The sequence below is a fragment of the Pteronotus mesoamericanus genome, unplaced genomic scaffold (assembly GCF_021234165.1).
Source record: "Pteronotus mesoamericanus isolate MK-2021 breed Mesoamerican mustached bat unplaced genomic scaffold, CSHL_Meso_final scaffold_651, whole genome shotgun sequence".
Lineage (NCBI taxonomy): Eukaryota > Metazoa > Chordata > Mammalia > Chiroptera > Mormoopidae > Pteronotus > Pteronotus mesoamericanus.
Window position 1 is genome coordinate 31,357,632 of NW_026555325.1, and position 22,223 is coordinate 31,379,854.

At 42.0% G+C, this 22,223-nt stretch overlaps 1 protein-coding gene across 1 annotated transcript in view; it reads left to right on the top strand.

Moving 5' to 3' along the window:
* Window positions 1-22,223, top strand: part of MYO3B (myosin IIIB) — a 389,700-nt gene that overhangs the window by 19,905 nt on the left and 347,572 nt on the right. Inside the window, exon 6 of the mRNA XM_054562662.1 lies at window positions 14,373-14,518. Coding sequence (XP_054418637.1) covers window positions 14,373-14,518 — 146 coding nt within the window. The remainder of the gene's footprint in view (window positions 1-14,372; window positions 14,519-22,223) is intronic.

Below are 22,223 nucleotides of genomic sequence, written 5' to 3' on the forward strand. Positions count from 1 at the left end.
GGTTAATGTAAAAATCAAGATCAGTACAATTTTTTACAGACTCAGTATGTCAATAGTGTACTGTGACTCATGGAAGATTATTTTAAGAGGGAAAGGAAAGTGTGCAACATAGAAACTATGTATGTAACAGATTACCGAGCAAAATCACTGAAATGATAGGAAATTAATTTCTCATGTAAGTGTAGAGATAGGTGGTTGCAGAATTTATTGATTCAGCAGCCTGGTAAACCATCAAAAACCCAGGTTCCTAATTTCCATGGCCATGACCCCGGCAAGCTGCATGCCTTCGTGGTCAAGGACTGACGGGGCAGTTAGGCCCACATTGCCTGTGAATACCTGAGGGGCAGTAGTGGCTCCAGCATTGCAACCACCACCAGTGAAAGTGCCCATGGTACAATCAGATGCCCCCCTTACTTCTATGGGCTGTTCCCGTGGCCTGCGAAGACGTTTAAATAGGCTCTCCTCCTGTCCTAAGAACAAAGCCTTGTCCGATCTGTGCTAGTTTCCTAGGACTGCCATAACAAAGCACAAACTGGGTGGCTTAAAACCACTGAAATTTATTACCTCAGTTCTAGAGGCTAGAAGCCTGATGTTACGGTGTCAGCAGGGCATGCTCCCTCTAAAGTTTCTAGAGTCCTTCCTGGCCTCTCTCTAGCTCCTGGCAGTTTTCTGGCAATTTTTGGTGTCTTTTGGCTTGCAGCAGCAAATCTGCAATATCTGCCTTTCTAGTCACACGCCTTCCTCCTTTGAGTCTCTGCCTTCACATGGTTGTCTTCTTAAAGGACACCTGCTGTTTTAGATTAGGGGTCCACCCTGCACCAGTATGATCTGATCTTAACTAAACACATCTGCAACAACCCTGTTTCCAAATAAGTCCAGTTCTGAGGTCCTAGGGCTTAGCACTTGAATGTATCTCTTTTTGGAGGACACAATTCAACCTGTAACAACTCTCCAAATACTTAGCAACCATACTCCATAGTGAGTAATTCAATTTTCCAAGGTTGTCAGTCATTCGGAACCTGCAGGTCTGCGTTACACGTGCTAGCTTGGTGAGAGAGCTCAGCCTTGCCTGTCTCTCACACACGTACACATTGTTCTCTCTCAGCCTCAGGTGTCTGAGGCATAAACAGTTCTTTCTGGATGTACCAGTCATAACAAATTGACTTCCATGTGGGGTCTCAACACTTTGAGAATTTTGTTCTGTCCTACCTGTTCTTTGGTATTTTTGATTATCTCCTGAGATGTTTGACCCAGGTTACTTGCCTCAACCTTCTGTTTACATTGAGTTTCTGGTCTCCTGGCTTGTGACTTCAGCCTGTATCTTAAACCTAGATATGTATACAGTCTTCCCATTAGCCATGTTTATTGTTTCGTTTCTCCTCCATTTTCCCCTGACACCCATTTTCTTATAATAAATAATATGAATAATAGTGCCTTGTATTTGCATAACACTTTTTATATTATTTTTTAAGTACTCACGTCTACCTGTGAAGATGTCAGGTAGGCATAATTACATTGATTTTATAAATACGGAATCCAAGCCTCTGCTAGGCTAAGTGCCCAGGGACATTAAGTGGGTAGGTAGGTGGGTAACAGTGAAAGAAATCTATATGGTGTGACTCACTGAACTAAGGGATTTTCAAAACAACCCATGCCCAGTGCCAATATTGGTATTGCTTAGCAAGTGTTTGCATCAAACACATGCCAGGTAACATGCTGGTCTTCAGCAAAAAGAGATAAAAGGTGAATTTATGTTTATTTTTGTTGATGGCAAGGGTAGGGGTATTTGATCTTTTCCCAGCATCACATGTATCATAAGGATCAAGGAACCAAAGTTGTCATTATTGTTTTTATTGAGAACATTTGGAGACTGTGCTAAACTATGCCCTAAAGTTAGCAGATTGCACTGGTGTGTCCAAACTGAGTGTCACATATTGACATACTTCCATTCTGGATAGTAAATGGCTGCTGTTCAGAAGTGCTCCTCAGCCACAGAGGTGCACATCTCCTTCCTGGGGACACCCTAGGCCTTTAATGGTCTAGTAACTACAGGGATAAAGTCTGGCGAGCAGAGAAACTCAAGGACCAGCCCCAGTGCTTGAGCCAGCTGATTGTCAGAGAGTTGAAATATTGTGCCTGCTAAGCCAGCTCATGCACCAGGAGCTGGGAAAGGCGTTTTCTAAATCCATCATTTTATTTTATTCTCACAACGGCTCTCTAGAGTATATTTATTTGCTCCATTTTATCACTGAGGAAAGGGAGGGCCAAAGAGGTGTAGGAACTACTATGACTGAATTCACGTACCTAGTAAGTTCTAGAACCGTTTTGCTCTTCAAGAGAGCGTGAGAACGCTGGTCACATTTTATGGGCAAAGAAACTAAGACAAGGAGTGGATACATTCCATGCGGGTTCAGAGCACACTGGGTGCCAGAATTCAGGTTTCCTGGCCCACTGGCTTCATACTCTTTTGCTTTTATGTGTTCAAATGTGCTGTTCAGTGTGGAAACTGCGTGCTGAGACAGTTCATACAGCAAAGGCATGTGGAGACGTGCTGGAAGAATACTCTGAAGTTGGAGTATGAGACACTTCGTTTTAAAAGACATACATGAAGGGACCTAGCACCTATAATTTATAGGTTGACTACGCTTTGCAATCCCACCAATGAGAGAAGCAGCCCCTATATTAAGGAACTAGTTTACTTGATCCTTAAAACAGCCAAAGGTCTGTTTCTTTATTAGAAAGCAAACTTGTGGATAAAACATTTGCTTTTTTTAAATTTATTTTTTCATTTTTATTTCCATCTGCTCATTGTTGCACACAAGAGCTAATCAGCTGAACAGAGAAACAGATGTGCTGTGACAGCTCCCAAAATGGGTGTCTCTCTGCCTGGCAAAGGGTCCTTGACAGGAGACGGTTGCCATAACAACCAGCTCACATCAGTGCAGGCTTTTTGCAACCACTCTTGCCTTCATTAATGATGGCGTTCCTAGATAAATGATGCAGTAATGGTATTTCCTTTGGCACTGCCAGGACTAGAGATGACAAGCGAGATATTTTGTGTCAAAGGGCTGAGAAAGCCATAAAAGACTACAGAGCTAAAATATTATTATTGTCATCATTACCATTTTCTTCCCTAAGTTCTAGCTGTAGATTTGGTTCCCAACTAAGAGTAAGCATTTGCTGAGCACCTACTATGTGCCAAGCCCTCAGTGCTTTATTTGAATTAATTCATTTATAATACTCACAACAACCCCATGGAGTCAGTGCTATTCTATTAATAGTCCAATGTTTTAGGTAAGGTAAATAAGTCACAGAAATCACTCTTCTTATCCTTGGACAACTTATTAGGTGATGACACCAGGTTTTGAACCCAGATATTCAGCTTCAAAATCCTCCCTCTCAGCCATATACTAGAGCAAACTGTTTGTGACCTCCAGTGTAGCAGGTAAGATATAAATTGTTTTTTTTCCCAATTTTTAAATTACTATATTTTAAAAGATTTTATTTGTTTTTTAGAGATAGGGAGAAGGGAGGGAGAGAGGGAGAGAAACATCGAGATGTGATCGATCAAGAGGTGTGCCTCTTCTCTCTTGCATACCCGGCCTGAAACCCAGGCTTGTACCCTGACTTGAACTGGCCAGCTTTTGGTTAGCAGGCCAGCACCCAATCCACTGAGCCACACCAACCAGGGCTTAAATTATTTTTTAATAAGATTTATGCTTCCTCATATGTGTAGAAGAAAATATACTATTTCAATGTAACACTAGAAGTCAGTGTAATTAGTGCCCAAAGGAGGGATCTAGAAAAATAAAATAAAGTTCTTTAGAAAAGAATTTAGGAGATTTAGACTTTAGTTTTATTTCTGCCACTTGTTTTTAAAAAGTGGTTGTAGTTAGTTTATTTTAATATGGCTTCAATTTTGGTAGAAAAGTTAAGAGCACAAATTTTGTGGTCAGACCTGGGAGCAAATTACAGATAACTTCATATCCAACTAACCAAAGGCAAGTTACTGAATGTCTCTGAGTAGTAAGATAGGGAGAAGTTGAAAGAAGTAAAATGAGAAGGGAAAAAAAAGCTGCCTCAAAGGACAAAATGAAATGATGTACTGAAAGTGTTTGGCACAGTACCCATAGTACCTTGCTTTAAAAAATGGTGGCACATATTGCCCGAACCCTACCCCACCCTAACCTGTTCTCATCTGTAAGAGAGTTTGACTCTGGTAGTCTCTGTCCCCAATGTCGCTTCTGTTTTTCAGAGAACATTTACAGGTTGCAAGGGAAAAAGCCTCTTCCGGCTCTCACATTCTGTGGCTCTGATGTTCCTCGGATAGTGAAGGCAGGTGCTCCCCCAGCTCTCAAGAGGGGTGAAGCGATGACACTAGTGAGACTTTTAGGGTGTTTTATTTTTTTTAACTTGACTCTGTTTTAAAAGTCTGTGGATTCTTGGGACTCCCTCTGCCAGTCACATCCCTGTGAGACAGGCCAGCTTTGGTTCAAATCAGGAGATTTGGGTAAGGGATTTAGAATCTTAGATGATTGTCCAAAAAACATGTGTGATTTTCCCCAAGACGTTCATCTCTGAGCTTCTGTAGCCATTTGTGCTCATTAGTGCCCTGCAGCCTCCTGTGTTAGCCTCTAAGAAACGGAGGGATTCCCCCCTTTCTCCTATCGGAGCTACCCTGCCTGCTTTCCCACAGTGGTTCTGCCTACGAGGGCCCTGAAGCACAGCCCAGGAGCTTAGGGTCCTGGTGGGTGGAGGGCCCAGGGCAAAGGTGAAATGACTGGGTACAGCCCTAGCTTTTAACCTCTTTTTCAGTGATAGCTCCCCCCTCAGCTGGAACCCTGTGGGGAAGTTGAGTCACATGTCATATGTCAGTGTGGAGGTGGGAGGCTGGCCCTGGAGGTGGCGGTGACATGTCATCACCCTCCTCCCGGAGGGACTAAATATAGGACACCATCTGAGGGTTGAAGCTCCCAGATGTGCAGGCCACGTGAGGCCCAGAGCAGAGGACTTATATTCTCCCACCCCCGCTTGGTATTAAGCAAGAAGTGTCAAAATAATGGCCTCCGTGAGCATTTGGAACTTTCCCAGTTGTCCTCCCACTTGTCTCAGGGGCAATGAGAAAGGTCAAGGCACCTGCTCTTTCCCCTTCTTCATCCATCAGAGGAAGGACCGGCGCTGTCCCCACAGGGCAGAAATGTTTGTGGAAGGGACGTCAGAGCCAGCCTCGGCTCTTCCCGGGCTCTGAGTCCCACTTTACCTGATGGCCACTCCACCACCAGTGCCTCCACTGCCCTGCCCAGGGCACAGGGGCTGGGCCCAGGAAAGGGAATTCACACCCAGGCCACACTCTGCACTTGCTGGGCCATCTTCTGACGGATGGCTCCTGAGCTGTCAGAAGAAAACAGAAGGAGGTGGGCAGTCAGCATGAGGAACGGGAGCCCAGAGGAGCCTTGGGGTGGGGGTGGAGCAGGAGCAGGAGGGGGTGGCCAGGCTAGAATTCATAGTGCTCTGTTATGTCCCAGGTTTTTTCCACACCTGCTTTTGTTCTGGAAAGTTAAAGGAAATTACTCGCTGATAGGAATGTATGACATTTCCAAGGGCATATCCTGGTTTGCATGGTGACATCAGCCTGAGAGAGGACAGAATCCAGAGACTACTTGCAGATGAAGGGGTATGGCCATGTGGGAACTTTTCAATATTCTGTTCAATTTGCTATTTTCTTTTTTTAAAAAAATGTATTGTGAAGGCGAAAACTTTTTTCCCTAATTAGTTTCTTATGGTGGGCTTATGCCTCATTTCTGTTACCTATGAGCTGTGTGACTTATGACAAGTTTTTTAACCTTTCTAAACGTTTCCTAATCTGTAGTAATAATACCTGCCCTAACAATTGGAGAACTCCTACTCACTCTTCCCTTAACTGTGCTATGACAGAAGCAGAACACTCGTTGGCAAAGAAAGGAGTAGCAAAGAAAGGAGAATGGGGGGATGGAGGAAGTGAGAGGTGGCAGGAGTCTATCTGCTTAAAATGGAAGCTGTTCACATGCTCATGGTATGGAATTTACTGTGGCCATGGCTTATGCAACACAAAATCTCTTTAGCAATGGCTTAGCATTCATTGTAGTATAAGAATTCTGAGTGTTAGTGCAGCTACTATGGAAAACAGTATGGAGGTTCCTCAAAAAAAAAAAAAAGAAAGAAAGAAAGAAATAGAACTTATGATCCAGAAGTTCTGCTTTTGGATATTGATCTAAAGAAATTCAAAACACTAATTCAACAAGATATATGAATCCTGATGTTCATTGCAACATTATTTACAATAGCTAAGATATGCAAGAAATCTAAGTGCCCATTTATTAGAATGAATGGATAAAGAAAATGTGGTACATATATACAATGGAATATTACTTGGCCATAAAAAAGAATGAAATCTTACCATTTGATACAACATTGATGGACCTAGAGAGTATTATGCTACGTGAAATAAGTCAGACAGGGAAAGACAAATACCATACGATTTCTCTTATATGTGGAATCTAAAAAACAAAATAAATAAAATAGAAACAAACTTTTATAGATACAGAGAACAAAAACTGACGGCTGCAAGATGGGAGGAGGTTTGGGGGGCTGGGTGAAAAAGGTGAACCGATGAAGAAGTACAAATCAGCAGTTACAGAATAGTTACGGGGATGTAAAGTACAGCATAGGGAAGAGAGTCCATAATATTGTAATAACTACATATGACGCCAGGTGGGTGCTAGACTTACTGGAGGGGTCACCTTGTAAATTATATAAATGTCTAACCACTATACTGGACACCTGAAACTAATGTAATATTGAAAGTCAAATGAAACATAACAAAAACAAAAAACTGAATTTCCAGGAGATGCCTCATTCAGGAGGGCAGTGTGGGAACCACCGGGCTTGCTTCTGAGTTGGCCACATACCAGCTGTGTGACTCTAAACAAGTCAACTCCCTCCCAGGACCTCAGTTTCCTCCTCTGTGAAATAAGGGAGTTGAGTCAGTGAGCCCTAAAATCCCTTCCCGCATCCATCTCTGGTGTGGGGAAGCTGCTGGGGCAGGAAGGAGCAGTGGGATTATCCTGGGTCTCCAAGTAAATGTGCTTCTTCAGAGTTCTTTGAGTACTAGGGACAGATACAGAAATTTGGGCACGTTGATTTATTTACCTTTCCACCGGGAGTTCTGTAGGTGTTGGTCCTGAGCTTGAGAACAAAGCTTACCATATGATTAAGTATAAATGACATGTTCCCAGGACTTCAGGGAATCTAAGTGCAAAACTCAGTGTGTGTGCTGACCTCACGGCCAGTTCCAGTCCCTCTCCGCCCTCCAGTAGCCATATGGCGGGGAGTTGGTGGTGGAAGCCTACCCTGTTCTTTACATTTGAAGCTTGTTTTCTTTCTCTAAATGCCTAAGTTGAATATTACAATCCTGAGAAAAGTGTGTAGAGCACCATATTTTAATTAAAGACCTTTATGAATGTAATAATGTATAATTTAAATGACTTCTGGTGATCTGATGATAACATATAGATTCAATTTTAGCCTTAAGTTGAGTTTTATGAAACAATCAAAACAGAAAACCCCCATCACTTTCAGTTCATTTAGTCCACATCCCTTTGCAAAAAACCAAATTTTAAATACATCCTCCCTTGAGGTTGGGTTTCATCCAAAGGAAAATACTTTATTTGTTTATTCAGTATTTCAGCTTGTAACACTTTTAAGATGTTTGTATAGAAAACTGATGAATAATAATACTTGCCATTGGAATATTTATAACGGCCATTTCTAATTCCAGAGAAGTTCTATTTTAGAAATCTTTATCATCAATAACATCAATTATGCCGCACGAATTGCTTAAACAAAATTAAGAATCCCAGTTGCCTTCCTACCTTTCAGCCCATCTTATTTGCCAGTCTGGACTGCATTTTTGGGCTCAAGGTCAGCCAAGGATTAATAGCTTCACATCAACTTGCCTATCCTCTTTTTAAAGCTGAATTTAGCTCTTGATATAACAGCATTTTGCCTGTGTACTTGAGTGAAATTTTCATCTTGGCCTTTGGTTATTTTGGATCACAGGATCAATTCTAATATGCTGAGGGATCAGAATATATAAGGCTATCCTATTGTATTTTTAATGATATTTTAAAATATTAGTGGAAAATGAAATAGTCTGAATAACATATAATGTTTTTTAAGTTTGATAAATTATTTTTATAAGAGCAAAACATTTTTTCCTTATGGTAGATGGTGCTATTATATTATTTGCTTGAAGTATTGATTAAAATCATGTTATTGAAAGAGATTTCAGCTCAGTGGTTCTTGGATATATAATTTGATAAATAGTTTCAGTTAAATATCTTGTTAGAGAGACCCAGGTTTTCTGCATGCCAGAGAACATATGCTGACTATTTTTTAAAATCCCTTTTATATCCAGCCTAATAAAGATGTTCTTTTTGAATAATAAAGATCTTGAGATGAGGAGAGACTATTCTCTCAGGCTCTTATAGCCCAAGTCCTTCAGCAACAGAGAGAGAATGAATCTCACCCATATCTTGGGAGCTTTATCAATAAGCCCTGCTCTTGGTCTGGGCTGAAGTGTCACTGTAATCATGGGGCATTTCATGGGATCCTGGTGGCCCAAGAAAATGAAAGTTCTGTCCCAGGTTTGTGCTTACAGCAGGAAGGGATGTAGTTGGAAAGGGAATTTCTTTAATTCTTCATGTGTGGATCTCATGGGAACCTAATTTTATAATGAAGACACCACCTTTAACCTGCCAACTTGTTGATGAAAAATCTCAACAGGAAACAAATAACCCAGAGGAAGGAAATACACCCTTGAAAGTTAAGGCAAACTTTTCAATACTTATTTACATTTTTGAGACAAAACACAGACAAAATTTGCTCTTTTTGTTGTACAAATAATTCATGTTCCCTGTGGACATTTTAGAAAATGCAAAAAGTTTCAAAGTAGTAAGTAAAAAATAGATAGTACCCATACATCAGTGACCCATTGTTATCTACTACTGACATTTTGGTGCCATAGAAAAAGCTCGTAACCAGGGTTATCACAAGCAGTGCATCAGACAAGGCCCACGAGAAAGGGGTTGCTCAGTTTGCGTGGGAAGAAGAGGGGCAGTAAGGTTAAGTAATTTGCTAATGTTATCCTGAGGGGGTGGCACAACCAAAATGAAGACACCTGGCTCTGGGAATTTTCTCATACCAGCCAGAGATGCAAGTCTTTTCACTATAGAAGAGCTACTGACAGTTGTTGTTTTTTTTTTTCTTTCTGCCATTCCCCAGCTGGTGGCTGAGGAAAGGGTCAGTTGTCCTCCACAGGACTCATCTGACCAAGACCAAGGGTGGATGAGGAGATGGTATGTGTCAAAGCAGTTGTGTTATCAGGCTGTTGGTGGGTGTCACCAGATAAACTCCTCCTGGAAGGGGGAGGAGCCGTGCTCCCTCTGTGAAGCAGGAAGGAGTGACTGGGCCAATTGAGAGTTTGGAACTCTGGAACTCATTGCCCTGGAGAAGGCTAAAGAGTTGCACTCACAAGCAAAAACGTTGACTTTGTTCTAAAGAACAGTAGAGCTAAACTGCTAGTAAAAATTTATTGTCCTCATTCCCCTCCAGAAAGGGAACTTTTGGGTGGCTAAGGTGGCAATGACATTTGGGAGCCTCAAGCCCACCTCTGGGTAAAATAGCTATTAGCATGGGGCACTGAAGCTGCTTGTGCATAGATATCGCTGATAATCTAAGCATTAGTGCTTTTAGTTTTCCTAAAATAAGCAGCAGTGTAGTCTAAGTGTACTAGAAAAGCAATAAATTCACATTTCAAGGGAGGAACCTGGCCGTGCTCCATTAGCCAGCATCTGAACAATCCGCTCTTTGGTGGAAGCGCATCTTCCTTCATGGAGGCGTCATCACAGCAACTGGCATCTTTTCATGGACCTTAAGGACTTCTACAAAATATTAGGAATAAGATCCCCTCAAGGTTCTAGCCCTCCCCTTCACACCCAGAATCATCTGTTTACTCAGCTAATTTGCATGCAGAGGTTAGCCTTTCCCTTTGAGAGACAACCCTGGAAGTACTTATCTGGGAATCTTGAAGTCAAAGAATATTAGAGCTGGAAGGGATAGTAGAGATCATCCATTCCCACCTTGCCATGTTACAGATCTAGATGGTGGGGTTCCTATAACCAAAGAAGCCTCAGCTCAGAGTTTTCAAGGGACTTGCTTAGGCATCCAGCTGGTAAATAATGGAGTTCAGACTTTCTGATTCCAATCTAAAGGTTTTTCAACACAGCTTCCCTGATGAGGGCCACAAATTATTAGGTTTTCTATGCACAACACTGGATTAAGATAAATATACCAATTTGTTAAAGCCCTAATGTACAACCTGGTATCTGCTTCTGGTACTTATATCTGTGTATTAAAACTGCAAATTTTGACTAATGGTGTTGGCAACCAACAATAGGAAGATTAAAATCTATAAAGTTCTGAAATGTCAGATACATTTACTGTAATATAAAACTCTATGTAGTCACTGAAAACATGTCACTATTTGGTTATTGCCCTTAATATATTCTGTTTCTGATCTTAATGGAATTTAGCTTTTCTTAGTGCACCTACATGTGGGGCAGGGGGGAAAGTGGGATTCTGAGAGCACCAGGGATTTTTTTTTTTCTATACTTGGTTAGGAGTAGAGCTCAGCCCCAGTTTGAACCTGTTATACTGCCTTCAAACTGGCTTCTCCCAACTTCTCTGCTTTTGTAAATGGCACCCTTGTTCCCCTGGTTACCCAATATCAACATATCCGTCTTCCTCGGTGAATCCCTTTTCCTCACTTCCCATATTAAATCCTTCTCCAAGACCTGCAAGTTTTCCCTTGAACTCTCTCACACACCTATTTTATCATTTCCATTTATTCTGCTGACACCAACATCATTTATACTCCTATGACAGAAGCAAAGGCTCAAGGTAAAGAAGAATGTATATTTGCCTTGGACATGGCTGCTCCTTGGGGTGGTCGAGGTGAGTTGGAAGGGTGTGAGAGAAGAGGTATTTTGGGTCCTGGACCTGTGTCAGCATCATCTAAACCTGCCTCTCCATCCCTTTAATATGACTTACAGAACATGGGAGATGTGGTCCCAGGGCAGTGCACTACCTTACCGCCATCACTGTCTCTCCTCAGTGGAGCATCATAACAACTGGTTTAGAGAGCTCTTTGAGAGGCCCCCTTCTCATGCGACCGAAAGACCCAAGGGACCCAAAGACCAATCAGCCATCTATTCATTTTTAACTCAGCTTTATTTTACCTAAAGAAAAGGAGAATGCTGAGCTCAGGAGAATGAGGTCCCTTTTTCCCCTAAAAAAGTTGTTGTAGACTTTGGTGATAAATTGACAGGGAATCCAGTTCCAGGATGTGTTGACCTTCTATGCATTCTCTTACAGTGCTCTTTAAATCCCATCCCACATGGTTACTCCTGATAAGGACCAATCCTGCAAGAGAGACTCCCTCTGAGAAGATGGAGTTTAGGTGACAAAACTAAAAAAAACCTAGTTAGTTTGGTCAAAATATGAGTGCCAGTACTTATCATATTATGATATGTTTACTTGTATCTTCTCTGCTAGGGTTAAAATTCTGTCCTTGACAATAACTAACAGTGAGCTCTGGGTGGGCTATTTAACCATTCAATACCTCAATTTCTACACCTACAAACGGTGATGATAGCACCTATCTTGTAGAATAATTATGAGGATTAAATTAAGTGTGTATTTGGCTTTCTCTTCCTAGGGCCTAATACTTTGCCTGGCTCCTAGGTATTCAATACTTTTTTGTAAATTATTTTACTAGGGAAATTTTCCATAAACTTCTTTGGAAGACTGAGCTTAAATTTTTTTTTTTTTTTTTTTTTTTGGTCACAGTACAAGGTTGAGTTTTGGGAAGAGAACTTGGCCAAAGGGTACTTTTCTATTAATCAGACTGAGCTGAAGATAGTATCTGTCTGTAAAGAGAAGTTGAAACCAGATAAATGTTTTGAATATTTTATGACAGCACTTGAGAAACCTTAGGATATCATTCTGCACTTGGACAGGTTCTTGGAATTGCCTTCTGTGTCCCATCTAAAATGGCTAGAAGTTGATTTGAATTTCTTCCTGGAAGTTGTGGACCATGGTACTTTCATTGTCTTACTTAGCCTACAGTGGTCTCCCTCATATATCCCAAGCATTTGGTGCCTGTATCCTTTATTGGACATAGTAGTATGCATTGTCTTAGGATATTTATAGTTGTCATGGTTTGCCATTTAATTATTGTAGGTTCAATTTAAATTTCAGTTCAACGTAGCTCTTGCTGGGGAAGGATAGAGTCTTATTTCTCTTCCCCTAACAAGAATGTATAAAAATGGTCAACTATTTCCTGATTGATAGGTCTAAAATTATATTTGTCCCACATGTTTGGAAATGTCATTTCTGAAAGGGAAGGTTCCATATAGCCTTTTTTTGTTTAAAAATAGCATAGTTTCTCACCTGATTGGGGTGATGGAAGTGAGCCCTTCAGGGACAATGAAATGGTCTCTGCTTCTGATATTGGGATTGTTTGAACTTTAGTTTGAATGCATGTTTGAAAATAATGTTAAAAGCATGCCAGGAGATTTTGTAGTCTACTACAAAAAAGAGGATAGTCTACTCATCGGATTGTGGGGGATCAGACCCAAGGAGGAAAATACACAGAGAAACATTCTTCAGTTCAGAAACCAGAAGAGAGGGCAGAGGGCAATTATGGGAGGAAGGGCACCAGGTCTCTGGCAAGGGCGTCGGTGCATTCGCCTGGCTTTGCAAGTCCAATTCACTGGGCCTGGCAGAGAGCAGGTTTACTAGTTTTCTGTCCCTGTCATAACAATAGCACACATTTAGTGGCTTAAAACAATACACATTTGTTCTCTAGGTCAGGATTCTCTACAGTCAGAAGTCCAGGATGAGTCTTAGCTGGTTAAAATGATGTCTCTATTTGAAGTCTTCATAGGCATCTCAAACTTAATATGTCCCAAATGGAAATCCTGCTTTTCAACCCAAATCTGCTTTCCCCATGGTCTCCCCCTTCTTTAAATACCAATTCCATTCTGAAATTGCCCAGATCAAAAACTCCGGATGCTTCTTCAACTCTTTTTCCTTATAAGCCCTAGTCAGCAAATCGGATTGGCTCTGCCTTTAAAATTATATAATTAGAACCTGATTATTTCTCGCCGACTCTAGTTTGGATTCCTGCAGTAGCATTTTAAACCGGTTTTGCTGCTCCTACTCACGTTCCATTTTAGTGCGCCCTCGGTGCCGCAGTCAGAGTGCTGCTAACAGGTGACCCAGGTCTGTGGCTCCCCTGCTCCCCAGCGGGCCCATTTCACTCAGAGTCAAATCCAGAGACCTCCTTATGGCCTAAGCGGGTGGGAAGGCCCATCACGCAGCCCCCCACCCCCTTGCCTATCTTCCTCATAAGCTGTCCAGACCAGCACATCATCAGACACTCAGTTTCCTACCTGTCCCTAGCCGTAGGCCATCCTTGGTCATGGAGGCAGATTTCAGGTCCTCCAGGGGCACCCGTTCCTCCACGTCCTCCAGCTCACCCCTTCTCAAAACCACGCTGTGATGGCCGCCGGAGTCTGAGCGGAAGGGCTTTTTCTGTCTGGCTCAAAAAGTTGACAGAAAGAGATTTCCCTACCAGGGCCCATGCTCCCCTAAGCAATGACGAGCCCAGGGGCATTTTCTGGCTCTGCTGCTCTTGTACCCAGGCAGGCCAATAACTGAAGTGGCAGATGCTACTGGTGTATAAACCAGTTGTTGGGGTTTGAAGAAGGGGCAGAAGTTCCTAGAAAAAGGGAATTGAAGGAGTGGTTTCTATTTTATGTTAACTATATCAGCCTTCTAACATCTTTCTGCCCAGTTAGTTACTCCTGGGGATTTTGTGCAGGAGACAAACATCTTTGAGAACAAGTGGTCTTCATTATTGAATTCAGCTGCTGGTAATGAGGTGAAGGATGCAGACGAAGCTTTTCCTTAAAGGATGTCAGGGCATGTGCAGTGAGGTATTCACCCTGGACCTCCTCTTGCACTGTTCTTGGCACCTAGGGGGTTTCAATGTATGTTTATTAAACTGAACAGACGTATTTTAGAAAGTTAATGAATATATCAGATGACACTCAATCACATACAAATAAGGCCTTGAAAACACACATCTTGTTATTACACATCTATATCAGCATAGCCAAGGGAACTGAGAAGGGGCTAAGATCCACCAAGGGCCTTTTAGGACATCTGAGGGGTTGATGTGTAATGAATGTCCTGCTTTTGTCTGATAGGTTATTGCTTGTGAGCAACAGTATGACTCTTCCTATGACGCACGCTGTGACGTCTGGTCCTTGGGGATTACAGCTATTGAACTGGGGGATGGAGACCCTCCCCTCTTTGACATGCATCCTGTGAAAACGCTCTTTAAGATTCCAAGGTAGGACACAAGATGGTGCTCTTGGCTTGTAAGTTCTTTGTGAAAGCAGCTGTAACGGGGATAATAGTTCGTAAACAATTTCTCTCCAAATCTGTGAAAGCCTGACTGTGAAATGTACAGTATTTCTGTTAGGGGGGAAAACAGAGGACAGGGGAAAGAGGGCATTCCTGAAAGACAACATATCCTAAGGAATAATGGGACTTTGTCATAACAATTGCATATTTTCAGTATGTACTCTAATTTTTGAGATGTTCATTTTTGGTGCTTTGCATGAGAAGACCACAAATGCAATTTGGATTAAGTAATCTGTCTAAATACTGTGTTTTGTTTTTAGTTATATAATTTTATATACATATATATGTGTGTGTGTGTATATGTATATATCAGTTTAAATCTTTTTTTTTATTCAGGAAAATTCGGGGACAAAAAATGTGTATCATATTTTTGTATCCACTCAGACCAGCATTAAAACATATATTTTTTTAAATGTTACATCAGTCATATAACCGTCTCTCCATCCCTTAATTCCTGTCTTAATGGAAAATTGTGCTGGAAGAGGGGTCTGTTTGGAGTGTGTTTAAATGCCAGTATATTTTCTATTGGATGTATTCATTAAGGGTTTGTACTAGAGGTCTGGCTGTTTGTCTTTCATCAGAATCCTGCTGATGATCAGCCAGCTGGAGAAGCTATCAGAGAGCTCCTTCCCAGCCAGGTTGCAGGTTGAGAGATTAGTGCCGTTCACAGTTCTCTTTCAAAGGAAAGCTCTGGGCTCGCTGGGAGCTGTTTAACCACTTTGACAAAACAAGTGTTAACCTTTCCTTATCCGCACAATCACACAGCTATCACAGCCTTTAAAAATTTCTCCTGATTGCAATTTGCATTTCTGATTAGGTCTATTTATATGCAGATGAGGCTGTGTGGCGTTCATCATCGTAATGTTATGTTTTATACCTAATCCAGATGTGAACAACCACCCACCATTATTCCAAAAATGATTCCCACTCAAGACAGGGTTGGTCTCTTTGCCTTTTCCAAAGTACAAAAACAGGTCATGGTGACTGGAAGAGCAGACAAATCTCCTGGCTTTTAGGATTAATAGTCTCATGAGAAGGAAAAAAAAAGTCTGGTGAAGGTTCAGAACAATGTAAAATGCAGGACCACAAAACGGTATTGTATACAGTAATATGTCAGAATATGGAATGGTGCCTGGGGTGATTTGTGTGTGTGCTTTGATTTCTTTTTTTTTTTTTTTTACAAATGGTTTACTCTTCATCATTATTTAATGTGGCCACCTAGTTTTCCAAATATCAGAATTGAAGAGTGGTTTCTGATTAGCAAGATATATGTACTTTTGATAAGAGATCACCTCCTAGGGTATATTTCTTTATTTTCTTTTTTAGTATGTGTTTGTGGACAGGCCAGCTGTTCAAATATTTCATAGGATGATAATGCTTAGAAGGAGTGTGTGTGTGTGTTTATATAGACTCTTCATGTCCATTGACTCCTCTTATCTTGCTTCTGTGCCCAGCCAAACCTCTGATCTCAAATAACCTCTATACTCTCCCTCCTATCACTTTTTCCATGTAGGGAGTAGCCTGCAGATCTGAAACACATGCAGCCAAGCGCCTTACTGCCTGCTTTAGGACAGGGCAAACTGCAGGAACAGGATAATTGCTAGGAAAGAATCTTAGGGACGACGAGAACACTTATCCTAACATAGGTTGAAGCTTTCTTGCTCTCCTACTGTAACCTCCTAGCCTTTCACCATCCCTTGGTTCCTGGGCAAGTGACAATCAGATTGAACGAGGGAACATCAGCAGTCATCAGTGAGCAGCTCCTCCGTGGGATTATGTGTGCTCAATACTTGCCGTTGTCCAAGCCGTAACAGCCAACTTGACATTCCTGCGCAGGAAGGATGGCAGGTTTTCCTTTTTAAGTGGAGCATATTTTCGTAAACTGCCCAGCTTTTATACTCGCCAGTTTCTTTATTTAAAAATTGCCTTGTGGATTAGAAGTCATTCGTTTATGAAGGATTGTGGATTGACCATGTGCACCTATACTATCTTATTTTTGAATGCTAAAAATGTATCCTTTCCTCAGAAAAGCTCTTGGATGGAGAGTAGAGAAATTAAACATTTAAATGTTTCAAATAGACACTCATATTATTTCCCTGTGTGTTCCATGAGGATCTCAGTCTCTCTCTGTCTCTTGCTTTCTCTCATTCTCTCTCTGTATTTTCTTTCCTAATGGGAAAAAGCAAATGACAATCACACACATCCTTTTAATCCATCTGTCTTCAGAATTTTTTTCTTCCTATTTGGTTATGAGTGTTTTCGATGTTCGGTACTTCTCTTCAATCAGTGAAGTCTGCTTCAGAGAACTCTGGGATCCAGAGTACTGTGTGCTGCTTCCTCCTCTGGCCTCCCTCACTTACCTCTTCTCTCTAACCCTTTCCTTGCTGGAAATAAACTGAATAAATTACCAAGTAAGGGAAGAAAAGAAAACCTTGACTGAGTCAGGTAAGAAGTGACTTTCACAAGTTAGAAAGGACTTACAAATTAATGAAGTGCTTACATGTGAGGTGAGAGCCTCGGATGTCAACAAAGCAAGTAATTACACAGGTTCCCTGGGAACTGTCAGAAAATATGAAGCCAGACCTGCCTGGATGTGGTTGATTTGTCTGCACACGGGTCTCCTTGTTCTTCCTTTCTCTGCTTCCACCCACCTCTCCTTTCTTTTGACCTTCACTTTAGAAGATGACACATGGAGCAATTGTGACCTGTCTTTGAAATACTTTGTGACATTGCAACCCCACAGAAATTATCTTCTGATTGGCAGAACATCCACTCTTAACTGAACCTGTCAGCGTGTGTCATCTTGTCTAATGCCTTTGCTCCAGAAAAGTCACCTCTTTCTGACAGTAGCTGCTCTGTTTGCTAGATTTTTTTCTAGGAGTTAGAAGAGAGGGAAAGAAATGAAAACAGTTTCTGTTGGTATCCGTGGGCTTGACAACATCACTCTCATGACTCTCTCTTGAGGATTCCTTTAAAATCCCAAAGTCTCAGAAGGATCTTACAGATGACCTGGATGCATTTTTCACTTAAAAAGGAAATCTGTTTCATAGATATAATTGCAAGAACCCATAGAGTTAGAAGAAATATACAGTTATGTTGGTCTCTTCGCAACCAGTTATCTTTTCTTAACTTGGTGTCTTTGTTTAATGACCTATATGACCTCCACAGGTGGGGATCAGGAAGGCAGTGGGGACCAGTGTGGGACAAGGACTGAGAGCTGTGTTTCCTGCCCATTCATTTGGGACCAGATACTGACTAAGTCTGTCTAGTGCCTTACTACACATTGAGTACTTCTCCTTCATTCCTGTGGGAAAATGCAGAATGTTTTCAAGATTCCCAGCAGAAATGTTCTTGGCTGGAGGCGGATGGGACAGAATGGCTTGAACATTCCAGTCCCAGAAGTCAGTGCTTTTGCCTTCCTACAGAGACGTTTCCCTGCAGTATGAGATTCGAGAAAAGGAGAACTCGTAATAAATACCCATTCATATCTGGGCTCATTTTCCTCACCAAATTTTGGTTCTTCCAAACTACACCAACTGTATTAATTTCCTAGGGCTGCGACAACAGCATACCACAAATTTAGTGGCTTAAACCGACAGAAATGTATTCTCTCCCAGCTCTAGAGGCCAAAGGTCCAAAATCACGATGCTGGCAGAGTCATGCTCCCTCTGAAGGCTCTGGAGGAGAACCCATCCTTGCCCCTGCTGGGCTCTGGTGGCTTCCGGTGTTCCTTGGTTGGTTGCAGCATGCCTCCAGTCCCTGCCTACATTTTCATGTGGCTTTTGTCCTTGTCTCTCTTTGTCTTCTTCTTTTCTGTCTTGTCTGATGAGGACACTTGTCTTTGAATTTAGGGCTCATCCTAATCCAGGATGATCTCATCTCAACATCCCTGTCTTAATGACATCTGCAATAGACTCTTATTCAAAATGAGGTCACATTCTTAAGTTCTAAGTAGACATGTCCTTTGGGAACCACAATTCAACTCATTATGTCAACCAACTTTAATGTTTACCAGATTCTCTGAGAAACTAATTCGGGTACAAAAGGTAGGGCAATTAGCCAAGCAATGCAAAAATAACAGTTCAGATTTATCTAAGGCTTACTATGTGGCAGACACAGTTCTATGTGTTTCGAAACATAAGTGCATTCAGTGCCCACGGCGACCCTGTGAGGTAGGTACTGTCACCACCCTTTTTTCAGAGCAGAAAACTGGAAGTCCAGGGAGGAAGCCCCTGGTCCTGCACCCACAGTGGAAAAAATGATGTGAATCTGAGAAGTGTGACTCTAGAGCCAACATGTTTTGCAGCTAGGTTGAAAAAATTAAAGCCCTTCCTTAAATTATATGTTTTATTGACTAATTATGAATTGAGCACCCAGGGGACTGGATATAGAAATGAGTAGGACATCCTAGCCTTGCAGAAGCTTACAATCTAGATTCTTCTCCCTGCTCCCAGTTTTAAACATACACTGTAAACCTGAGAGTTAGAATTTAATTAGCATCAATAATTGGGTCAGTCGAGGAATGGAAGAATAGAAATCAAGAGTGTTATCATAGGTGAACACAAGCCCTCCTTTGCTCATTGGTTTATGACCCTTAAATCAGAAATCCCTCCCTTTGCAGACTCCCCTTAAGCAACTGTCTTTTACTTCCTAATTTAGAACACTTAAGACAGGTGTTTGAACTAAACAATTGCAGAACCTGTGTTATGTATTAACAGAGAGGCATTTCAAGTTATCATTACTGGTACCCAGTAGTTTTTGTCCCATCCTATGCTCCCTGCAAAACCTGCACCTGCTGTATCAGGGCTCTTTCTGGCTAAGCCAGCATCTCTTCCCACTTCACTTCCTTTTACTTTTGCCGTAAGAAAAGCTCACTTTGGCTTTGTGGTAAATGGAAATCTGTTTCTGCCATCCTGAGCTGGAATGCTTTTTCTTATGGAAACTATATCAAATGGTTATGCAGGAGGAGGCTATATAACACCTGAGATTCTCACTTGGATTATGTTAGTAGACTCTTGTGGCCAATCAGGGTTTTACGGTTGAGTCTGAGGACTTTGCCCATCTCTAGAACTTCATGCTTATGGCGGGAAAATGCTGTTCAAGCGCTAAACTACCCATTTACCAAAGTGCTTTGAAACACAATCTTGTGGGAGTTTGGGCATGTCCGTGCCTTCTACCCAGGACATCCTCTAAGTCAGGCTTGGGGTGAGTGTTTGAGTTACAAGATGAATAAGACAGAGCTTTTTTTTCTCTCAAGGAGAACATAGTTTTATGGTTTCTCCCCCTATTCAATGGCAAAGGGGAACTGGGCAAGTTGGATAGTAAGAAAGAGGTGCAAGGAGAAGAAATAGAAAAGAATACTCTTGGGCTACCTAGATGAAGTGGGTGGCAGAACTCAAAAAGGGTAAATTGTCACTTGAAACATTGTGAATCAAACAGAGAGGTTTCTTTAGGGACTCAATGCTTATAATTGACTCTTTTTAAAACTTTTTTTTTTTTTTTTAGACATAGGGGAAGGGGGAGAGAAACATCTTTGTTGGAGAGAGAGAAACGTCGATCAGCCGCCTCCCCTGGCACGCCCCCAGTGGGGGCCTGGCCCGCACCTGAGGCCTGTGCCCTGACTGGGGATCAAACTGGCAACTTTTCTCTTCGCGGTCCGTTGCTCAACCCACCGAGCCGCACCAGCCGGGGCTATAATTGACTCTTGTTCTGAAACAGAATCTTTGGGTTGAATTTTCATCTAATGTTTTTCTGAATCTATTATTTTTTAAAGGTGAAGATTCCTTTTATTCTGACTTCTAATTCACAGACCGTATTGTTCCTGCATGGGAAGCCCGCTCCTCAGCTGGGAGAGAACGCAGAGGCGGCAGGGAGCCCGAGTCACCAGCAATTGTCTTACTATTACAGAGCTGTCACAGGGCACTTTCCCTGGGGGCTATGAAATATAAGGAAAAGAAATTAAAACTAAACTATTGTTGTTAAAATGTAATGGGTGAGAGGCGTGGGTGTTTAATTGCACAGTAAGGCTGTGGGGAATTCTGGTTTCTTTTCACCTACTCAGGTCACTTAGCTATTGGTCTTTTGAGCAACTGACCCTCACAATCCCAGCTTCACTCATAAAACAAGACAAGCTAGAATTGTAGCATCATTTAGCATATATTGAATGCCCAACAGCAAAAAAACAAAAAAAAGTTTGAAATAACTCCAATAGAAAACCAGTAGTCTTTTATGACTCTTTCTTTTTTGGGAGATTTCTAGTGGGTTTTAATGGATTGTGGTCCCTGCTCCTCAGGACGCTTCCATGGGTGTCCCCTCCCATTGGGGTTTCCTCTCCGTTTCCTTGGGAACACAGCAGCTGGAGGCAGCTGGCAGAAATGCCCCAGGAGGCTTCCAACTCCGTGGAACATGTTTCCAAACTCTTTTTTAATTTGAATTGAGCATCTGGTCTGTTAGTTTCTGTGAAGGTGCAGCTTGCTGCACACCTCTCCCACCCCCTGCCCCGAATTCTGAAAGGTGAGGAGTTTAGCTTTTCAAGGTTTTATTTGGGGAGCAGGTGCAAAGCAGGAACACGCCTGCAGGACTTCCAGTCCCGCTTGTCTGTCTGCGCTGAGTAAGAAGCCCGCCCTGAGGTAAGGGAAAGGCCAGAGGAGGAGCCGCGTTGACTTTGAGCGGTATCAGTGCTTTTTCCTTCATTACCCTGATTTCATTATTTTGTCACCACTCATTTTGGCTAATTCCACCTTAGCTCCTAAGTGATGGGACAGATGGGCAGAGAGGGTAGGCAAGGAAACAGAGCTCAAAATATTACCAAAGGGTTTGAGGCACCTTAGTTTTCTCCTGACTCCAGAGAAAACAAGGGTATAAAGGTGAAGAATAGTTGTAAATTGTCTTCATGGGACGGCTTAGTGGCAGTGCAGGGGCCACACAGGATGAAGAGAGAGAAGGTGGTCCTCTGGAGGAAGGCTCTTCGCAGCTGGAGCTGTCCGTTCCTCCAGAATCGGATGAAGCCAATGCCATCAGAAAGAAAATATAGCGTAGTGGTCAAGTATTAGTGTTTGTATCAGTTATCTACTGGCATGTTACAAACCACTCCCAAACAAAGTTGCTTAAAACAATGATCATTTCTTATTTCTCATGGCTATGTGGGTTGTTGACGTAGTTCTGTGGATCTTGGCTGGGCTTACTCTTGTACCTGTGGTCAGCTGAGGAAGTGGCTTGGGGCTGGCTGCTCTAGGATAGCCTTGCCGAGAATGACATGGGTTCTCCTCCCCCAGCAGGCTAGCCAGGGCCATTCTCACGTGGGTGACAGGGCTGCAAGCATAGATACAGAAAGAGGTATAAAATTGGACCATTTTTGCACTCAGTTTACCACAGTGTTTCTACAGTCAATCTGCATGGGTTCAAATGTGAGCACCACTCTCACCTTCAAGATGTATGAACTTGACCTAGTTACTTAATGTAACTACACCTCAGTTTTCCCCTCTGTAAAATGGAGATATGAATAGATTCAGCCTCATAGAATTGTTGTGAGCAGTTAATGTAAAGTGCTCAGAACAATGAAGAGTAAGCATGTGACTTTCTTTGGGTGCTACCAAAGGACAAATCTTAAGGGTGTATTTATACTGTAAGGG